We start from the raw sequence: 9,511 nt of genomic DNA, 5'->3' as shown, positions 1-9,511 counted from the left end.
TGTCGTCTTGTACACCATGAACACATGTATTTCGAAAACAAGCATAGCATTAAAATGATCTAATTTCTGTACTAAAACGTTTTTTAAGAACACAAGCGCTGCAACAATTATTTTCTAATAATTTGTGAGATATTAAATGTAAAATAACATCAAAATTCATTGCACGTTGTGGTTATAACGACAACTTCAAGAACGCATTTGATGGAACAAGGACAAGAATATCAGACATCGGATATTTTTTTTTTCGTGGATCATGGGCAAACGACGGATGAAATAACTTTAACTACGTCACAGAAGAATTAGCCAATCCTGTTAAAGATTTACCACTTTCAATTATGATTGGTCTTCCGTTGGTCATGTGTCGCTACGTGCTCATGAATATTGCATATTTAACGGTCTTGACAGCTGCCGAGGTTTCACATTAGTTGGCAGTAACTCAATTGTATTCGTTTATCTATCGCTAAAATTGTCAAAAACATTTATTGTATTGTTTGTTGTTGGTTAATGCATAACTAGAATTCATACGGCGCGCCTTTTTTCCATAAGGATGAAGTCAGATTCATATATTTTTTTACCAGAAAACTTGTTTTAAAATCAAGGTAGGTGCCTATATAGAACAATTTATTGACATCAAATACTTCTAAGGTACTTTTCTAGTTTTTTTTTGGGTGTCCAATATATGTAAAAACTAATGTTGTTTTCTGTTCTCGTTGCTTATAAACTTTACCCTACCGCATTTCGTGCAAGTCACTAAAGCTTGTTGCATAGCAGCTTTTCTCATAACAGCCAAAAATGATATGATATGGCTATTTATAATGCACTTCCTGACTGTTAGAAAGATGTTTTTGTTTTGTTTATTGAATTCTGATTCTGAATAAGATTGACCCTGTTCTTAGAGTCACAATTACATGCAGGATTAAAATCGTTGTAATTATGGAATTCTTTATTCTTTACTATATACTATTTTAATTCATAAAATTATTAATTAACGTGTATAACACGACACTGATAGAATGAAACATTATACGTGGAAGGATACAAAAACGCTAAAAGTTGACATGACGTAAAATATTTTTTATTCTGAACAAAGCTAATAGAACACCATCCTAACACCTGAGATAGCATTTAATAATTCTATACTATTCAAAAGCTACTCTATGTTCAATATTTCGGGAACCTCGCACACACAATGAAGTTGATCTAACTAATGACAATAAAATGTTCGTTTTTTAAAAATTGTTGCTTGTGAAACTGTTATGTCCGTCTTCTCAACTATCGTTTTAAAAGATGTTTACAAAATTGCATGTCTTTTCGACTTTTCATTCTTTTTCATCTTTAATTATTTTAAACATTTACTGACTTCCAACCCACTATACCTTCCAGCGTTTAGGTCATAAACCCGTGCATCAAAAATGCTCGTTGACCAAGGGTCTAAAAGCCAGCAGCACCGATGTCAAGTCGTGCTTCGTACCTGGCATTTACACTGCGATGTTAAACTTATTTGCCTTTGTTTATATCATCGTTGGCTTGCGTCTCACGTCCTTACATACTTTGTTAAGTGATGTTTCGTATTCTATTATGTTTCAATGTGACAAATCAACCTTTCTTGCAGGAAAGTTAAATTGTACATCAAATCTACTTTCACATGCACAGATAGATGTTACCTTAAGCAGAATCTTACTATACCTAATACAGAGAACTGCTCTTTGTTCAAATCTGGAAGTCCTTTATAAGCAAGAGAGTTATAAAGTTCATCATGGCTGGAGCTTTAAACTGGATATACTGGAGCTTCGTTCGGTCTTTTATTTCGTATTTGATCGAAATTTTCTTTGTACAGTTGATGTCTTACCTTTTAATTTTTTAATTGTTTTTCCATTCCCATCGTCAGTTTTTCTAAGAACTCCACATTGAATTTGTTGTGTCAAGGAATTCGAAAAAACAACAGTGATTTTGCATTTTAATTGACCAAAAGACCACCATTGATGGGTCAATTGCGCTATCATCTGATCAATACTTACACGCTGTGAGTATTGTTCTAATGAAATATGAAAACTAGTTTTAATACCCTAACAAAACATGAAAATACTGCTTGTCGTTGTGTTAACGCGATTCTTGCTAGCAGATTTGTATATCACCACCTAGAAATACTTCTGTCGCTTCGATTTTATACTGTTCTTTTACATTTTTTAGATTTTGGAAAATATCCAAATAATAAACCATAGTTATAATGAAGCCACACCAACTCTTCAGTGATTCATATTACTGCTGGATGTGGATGCTTCATAGACAGTTACACTTTTATATTACGTGACCAACCTGTTCCAGGGTCTTTGTTAACCAGTTGGCAAACACTAAGCTAGTTAGAATCGTGCAACAAGCACGTTTTTATCTCTAGACCGTTATTGCATTTAACAACGGTATGTGTGTCACAAAACGTACGGGAGCTCATAATTAAAATGACGTTGGTAAATTTCACGATTTTTAAATTGCGTTTTTCGTTTTTGATAACGTTATGTTTAAAAAAATGTTAATGCAAAAAAAATAAATAGAATGCTAAGACATAATAAGACAAAATTAATCATACCCCCCTTTTTCTTAATGAATTCGCAGCAAAATCAAGGAAGCCAGGGGAAACGCTTAATTTTTTTTTCACCATCTTTACATAAATAAATCAGGAATCACTGAATGCTGCATGTAAACAGTTTTAAATGATTTAATTGGTTAATAGAAAATATATTGTGAAAATGTGTTGTAACAACCTGTGGAGGATGGCGACACAATGAAACGTTTCAAGTTGTTGCGAGCACAAAAGCTTCCTCTGCCATAAAATAAAATGAATCTCCGTGTTGCAGCAAAACGTTTTTGGACCCAGGGACTTTTTGATGTGTTGCCAACAAATATTTAGTTATGGGACGAAATGGGATTTTTACATGCGCGTGCAATGTATCATGTTGCATTGCATATGCATGAAAAAAGTCTTTTGTGGCGCCTCAGTTTAGGAAACAATATGGATAAAGAACTATATTTCGTTTAGGTAGATATCACAATATGATGCGTAGAGCTTTATCTAAATGTTATTCCTTTGCACTTCGGTTAAACATCAGGGTAAGGTTACGTTTTTATGAATCATTTAATGTAGTCATACTAAATCATCTTCTCAAGTACTTCATAGATGATGGCAATTTATGGGAATAAAAAGCACTTGATCCATTATCTTTGCAGCACATGGACTCTGTTGGGCAGACAGGGTTAATATTGGTATAGTACAGTAGCTTTACTGCTTCCTCAAGTAATGGAGACTAACCATTTTCTCGATACATAAGAAGGATACTGTGATGTCGATGTACTTTTTGCGAACTGTGATTCTATGTGCTTCTGTAGCGTTTCAATTTAGCGGCCTAGATAATTTTGAGAAATTAGTTTCTTGTCATGCCCAATGGCCTGGTTTGTTCTAACACGAACGCCATGCACAAGGTGTTTTAGAGGATTACAAATGGGACGCTGATAATTTATCTTAGCACAAGGGCAAAAACTACTTCCTCAATACTCAGCTAAAAAGTACTCACATTAACCGCAGGGGCAAAAATTACTGCAGGTATGTCCTTTTGGGACTTTTACATGCTCGTGCAATTTATCATGTTGCTTTGCATGTGCATGAAAAAAGTCTCTTGTGGCGCTTCAGCTTAAAAAATAATATGGATTACAATTAATTGGCGGTTCTTCAATTTTTCACATTCACAGCGATGCATATTTTTTATAAGCAATTTTTTACTGCAGTCGCAAAGTTTATAAAAAGGCATGCTATTTTTGATGCTTTTTTGCAGCGACAGGCGAATTTCCTTTGGTTTTCCACAAGTTAATTACAGTTTTTTAATAATTATTTCAGACTACATCGTTTCGTCAATATACAACTCCAGTGGTAAACTCTCACAATGATTGGGATCCTCTAGAAGAAGTTATTGTGGGTAGAGCAGACAATGCATGTATACCAGTACTTACACCAGAAGTAAAAGCTTGCACAGGTGAAAAACAGTGGGACTACTTAAGAAAGCATGGCGGTCAAAGATACCCTGAGGAGTTAATCAAAAAAATAAACGCGGAAGTCGAAATACTTTGTGATATTTTGCGCCAAGAGGGCGTTATTGTCAGACGCCCTGATATCGTTGATCACCAAAAAGTAAGTATCCGTGGTTGTTGCTTACATTGTCAGTCGCAGATTGTTTTTCTTTGTTTTTTGTTGTTCTGTCATGGTATCATGTACTGTCGTGTATTGTTTTTTATAGGTATCGATCGTTGTCTTTTGTCTGTTGTGTGCCGTATGTTGTTGCTCATCTTTTTCTATTTGAGTCCGTAATTGTCTGGTTATTTGGCCTGTTGTTGACGTTGTTATCTGTCTCTGGTTTCTGTTGTCGTGTTTCTGTTTAGATCATCCGTTGTTGTATATGTTTAAAGGCTTTCGTAATTCTTTGTTTTATCGTCCGTCATTGTCTTTTTGTACATATATATTTTTGGCTGTTGATTTTTGTTGCTGTCTGATGTTGCTTTCTACGATTTTCTTTGGCAATGTGGTTGTATGAAAATTATAAATACTTCTTGCAGTTTATTAATTTCTATTGCTACCTGTTTTTGTTAGATGTTAGCTATCGGCTGTTGCAGTTGCAGCGAAGTGCATCACACAATTTTTGTGCATTTTTAGGAATATACTACACCAGATTTTACTTCAATTGGAATGGAAACAGCCATGCCTCGTGACATTATTTTTGCCATCGGAAATGAAATTATTGAATCACCTATGGCATGGAGATGCCGTTTCTTTGAGTATCGTGCATACCGCGCATTAATGAAGGAATATTTTTCGAGAGGTGCTAAATGGACAACGGCACCAAAAGCTACTATGTCAGACGAGCTGTATGATCCAGTAAATATATTCTTTAATTTTTGATAGATTTTCTTTGCTTAATCACCTTAATACATGACACCATAATACATCCATAAATTTTGCAATATTAGGAATATCAAATAAAATCTACCAAGGACAGACATGAATTAGCAGCTCAGGGTAGATTTGTGACAACTGAATACGAGCCATGCTTCGATGCCGCTGATTTTATGAGAGTTGGAAAAGATATATTCGTGCAAAGAAGCCAGGTATGGAAATTATTTAAGTTTATTTTAGTTATTTTCACTTAAAAGAAGTAGAATTTGACTTTCCTTTTTTTTTTCTATGGGTTTTAAGCCGGTAGAGTACCAGTCTAATCTAGCGAATGTAGTTGTCCAGTGTTGTGAATAAAACCACCTTAACAAAAAACTGTTTTGCAAACCATTTGTATTAATACTGTCCTTTTTGCGTTCCTGTAGCACGAGCTTTTTTCTCGCACACAGACAAATTAGGGGGGATTATAAGTAGCCTGTTCATAAATCCACAGGTTCGCCCGTCGTTTATATATCGCATTTTGTGTTTTTGTAACACAATTAAATTTTGCTTTACAAACGGAGAGACCGACTATATATAGATAAGGGAAAAAGATTAATAAATTGTTTTATTGGATTTGCTTACTCTTCCAGCTTGTTTTAATTCCAATTATCCAGACTTTTATTCAAATCATTAGTTGGAGAAGGTGTTCACAAACTGATATGGGTAAATTTCCATTTTTGAGGCCTGAAATATAGGCGCGTCACTTGGCCAGTGCGGTGCAGCCGGTAAAATACAAACGTTTTACTTTCCAAGGGGTGTAGGCCAAGTAAGCAACATCATGGGTACGCTAGCTTTGTTTTCACAATATCCGCATTATGGAGCAATGCGATCTAGGACTTGGAAATAAATATCCGAAAAATTAGCAGCAACAATTAGCACCATTTAGGATTTTGGACCTAACAAATAAGATCAGAAACACTAAATCGCTGAGAAAATTTAGAAGTGAGTTTGCCAAGTGCGAGATACTTACATAGAAGCGATTTTCTCAATTAATTAAGGTTATACGCGTCATTTTATTCCATTTCCCAGCTGTACTAAACACTGTCTTCAAAAAATGTGTAGTTCAAATGAAGGAAATGGTGTGAATTATCCGATTTTTTTATAATGGGCAGAGGCGCAGGGGGTTATTAAATCGAAATGAGTGGTAAAATGTTCCAGAATTTGGGGTCTCTTTCTACAATTAGGTTAGGAAGAGTAAAAACCCTAAATCTCACCTTTCTCACATGCCGAGATAATACTTCTGGTCTTCGAAATATTTTCCATAATAAAGTTGTCCTGCACTCCCAATCTTAGGTCTCACCTTTTCCGTATGCCACTTTTTCGTGATTTGAATTTTTTTGAAGCTAGATTTTAATTTATTTGTAATCAGTTTCAACTGAAGCTGAATTTTGTTTTGAAACTAAAATTTGAACTATATAAAAAATAAATTGTTTTTATTGGTCTTTATGCTATTCAAATTTACTTTTGTAACTGCAAATTCTTTCCTTATAATTGCAACCATTCAGAACTACTCCATTACATACGCCTGCGTTAACCTTCCAGCGGGAGTCCGCAGTAGCTGGTTTAATTACTTTTTATTACATGATTGTTTCAGGTGACAAATATGATGGGTACTGAATGGATGAGGCGCCATCTTGGTGAAAAGTATAACCTTCATGTTTTGACCTTCTCGCCTCCCAATAGCATGCATATTGACGTATCAATTACCGCAGTAAGAGAAGGCTTACTTATCGTTAACCCTAACAGACCGTGCAATGAGCTAGATATTTTTCAGAAAGCAGGCTGGAAAATAGTGGAAGCACCTAGACCTGCTAAGCCTGCTTCGCATGTTTTGCGGATGAGTACCAGTTGGTTAAGTATAAATGTATTACTGTTGGATGACAAAAGAGTAATCGTGGAGAGTTCTGAATTACCAATACAAAAAGTATGTTTTCTATCCTAACTAGTCATAAGCTCGTGGAAATCCACAGGAATTGGCCTGCCACTACTTTCCATTACTATCTTTGCCTGACAGACGGAAAGTTGGGTATTATTATATCGTCATTATTATGTTATAATATAGTCATTATCCTGTGGAAGAAACCACGGGGTCGTCGTCTGCATATTATCTACTCTGCAAGGAAACCGGATTAAAGCTGCGCGCAGTCATTTTGAATGCACAAAATATGGCGGTTATTAACGCCGGATCAAACCACAAGTAACTGTGTGACCCAGTGTTTAACGCCACAATGTGCGTTTAGCAATAAAGCGCTTCATAAAGCCGTAAACTGGGTAGCACATCAAGGTGGAGCAATTTCAAACAGGTATACAGTATGTCGAAAATCGAGTAAAGCGTGTGAATAGTATTTGGAGTGTAACATGTTTTTGTTTTTTCTAACAAATTAACCTAAAAAAAAATAATTACAGTTTACAAACAGCCAATTTTATTTATTTTGCGAAATAATTTTCCGTGAATGTTTAAAACGTGACAGCAGGTTCAGCGCTTAGTATATACGTTGAACCATGTGGCCCGAATAATAACATAACAAAATGAATAAAAAATTAAAAAAAAAACAATAGGAATAAATAAGAGTAGCTATACCTAGCTAGCTGGCTTCAGCAGGATACTGCCTCCAAATCTACGTTTTTAGCTAAAATCTTTAAATTAGTTTGTAAAGATTTCTACATGGCTAAAAAGTGTGATGTATATTCAAAAGTATATTCATCTTAGCATTTTAAAACATACAGAAAATAAATATCCCTATAGATACAAATTATTTAGAAGAGAAGAGGAAACCTTCAAACCTCAAACCATCATTTCCTAACCAAAATGGCCTCGTGAGCTTTTTTTCTAAATTAATCTCTTTAATTTCGAATTATTTTAAACCACCTTCAAGCATATCTCTTGTTTGCTCAAAACACGTAAGTACACTGGGAAGGGAGCAATCCGAACTTTCAACAGTACTTCCAGAAATGATTTTATTTTTGGAATGATGCAAATATACTCTTTACTTCTCTTTACTTCTCTTTACTTTTAATTTGTATTCATTTCTATTTATGTCTATTTATGTCTATTTATGTCTATTTATGTCTATTTATGTCTATTTATGTCTATTTATGTCTATTTATTTCTATTTATTTCTATTTTTTTCTATTTTTTTCTATTTATTTCTATTTATTTCTATTTATTTCTATTTATTTCTATTTATTTCTATTTATTTCTATTTATTTCTATTTATTTCTATTTATTTCTATTTATTTCTATTTATTTCTATTTATTTCTATTTATTTCTATTTATTTCTATTTATTTCTATTTATTTCTTTTATTTCTTTTATTTCTACTTATTTCTACTTATTTCTACTTATTTCTACTTATTTCTATTTATCTTTATGTTTTAGTAATTATCGCAAAATGATCATGAGTTGTTGAGTTTCAAAGGGATTTTACTTAGAAAAATAAAGAAGACTGCTGAAATTGCAGTCAACTTATCTATTTCCCATAAGGATAGGTAAACCTAAAGGGGGTGGGTTTCCACCAAGCGAATTTGACGGTGAATTCGCCGGGCGAATTATATCTATGTGTGCGTAGTTTTGTTTGTTTTGATTTTCTTTCGAAAAAGTTTCTTTGGCGTGAAGTAGCTAAACATTTTTTAATTTTTATTGGCAAAATGCGTCGTTCTAAACTTTTCACCAATTAGAACGCAAATTTTAGTGTTTGTTCTTAGAAAAATTCATTACTGAAAAGAATTCAACATAACTGCCTTGTTTCAATACCCAAACCAGTGTTTAAGTTTAAAATACTGAATGTATTATAAAATTATTATAAATTTGCAAAAACCCACGAAATTCAGAAAATGTACCAGTTAATGTACCAATTTCATAATGTGTAAAGAAATTGCAAATGAGTAAGCGAATGATTTAGCACTACTTCTTTTACAGATGTTTGAATCGCTTGGTTTCACCTGCATTAAAGTAAAGATGGAGCATGCTAATGTCCTAGGAGGAAGTTTTCACTGCTGGACATGTGACGTAAGAAGAACAGGAGAATTAAAGAGTTATTTTTAAGATTCTTCATTATTTTTTTGACCTATTTAACATGCCAGATAATTAAAGAAGAGATGGAGTGATAGATGAGTGTTTTTTCCTATGTCAAAGATTTTCTGTTTATACTTATAACATATGTTACGTTTATGCTTTTATGCACACTAGTATAACATAAATTGTGACATTTACTTCAGTGTTTTTTTCTTTATCTTTTACCTAAATGGCTACCATTGTAATTACGGCAGTTATTATCCTATTCTTTGGAAAACATCTTTGGTAGCCATGATGGTCATGAAATTTTAAAAAAAGGGATGGAATTTTTTAATGCCAACCAAGCGCGTAGTACTGTTGCGCTACATTATAATGTCCAGCTCTTGATTAAAATAAGCTTGCTTGCTGGTAATATAAGCCTTTTCAAATGCAACAAATAACTCCAATGGAGAAATAAAAATGTATGAAAGTAGGGACTCAAAATCGCCCAAAATAAAGCTGACTCTAAGTGAGGTTTCGGA

At 33.8% G+C, this 9,511-nt stretch overlaps 1 protein-coding gene across 1 annotated transcript; it reads left to right on the top strand.

The window, feature by feature from the left end:
- The first annotated feature begins 2,227 nt into the window (after nucleotides 1-2,227).
- On the top strand, nucleotides 2,228-7,311 carry LOC130613431 (glycine amidinotransferase, mitochondrial-like). Its single transcript, XM_057434776.1, has 9 exons — nucleotides 2,228-2,249; nucleotides 3,035-3,105; nucleotides 3,223-3,258; nucleotides 3,887-4,177; nucleotides 4,284-4,316; nucleotides 4,426-4,458; nucleotides 4,697-4,918; nucleotides 5,011-5,148; nucleotides 6,570-7,311. Exons 1-9 carry the CDS (start codon nucleotides 2,228-2,230, stop codon nucleotides 6,915-6,917), a joined length of 1,194 nt encoding a protein of 397 aa, XP_057290759.1. The 3' UTR covers nucleotides 6,918-7,311.
- Nucleotides 7,312-9,511: the final 2,200 nt, after the last annotated feature.

The sequence above is a fragment of the Hydractinia symbiolongicarpus genome, chromosome 11 (assembly GCF_029227915.1).
Source record: "Hydractinia symbiolongicarpus strain clone_291-10 chromosome 11, HSymV2.1, whole genome shotgun sequence".
NCBI lineage: Eukaryota > Metazoa > Cnidaria > Hydrozoa > Anthoathecata > Hydractiniidae > Hydractinia > Hydractinia symbiolongicarpus.
Note: the sequence above shows the minus strand (reverse complement) of the source record. Positions and strands in the feature narration are given on the sequence as shown.

Coding starts and splice junctions, on each gene's coding strand:
- LOC130613431 (XM_057434776.1), top strand. CDS start 2,228: ATGAAGCCACACCAACTCTTCA. Junction 3,106..3,222: donor CACTTCGGTTAAACATCAGG/GTAAGGTTACGT, acceptor TTATCTTTGCAG/CACATGGACTCTGTTGGGCA. Junction 4,317..4,425: donor TCTTTTGTCTGTTGTGTGCC/GTATGTTGTTGC, acceptor GTTTCTGTTTAG/ATCATCCGTTGTTGTATATG.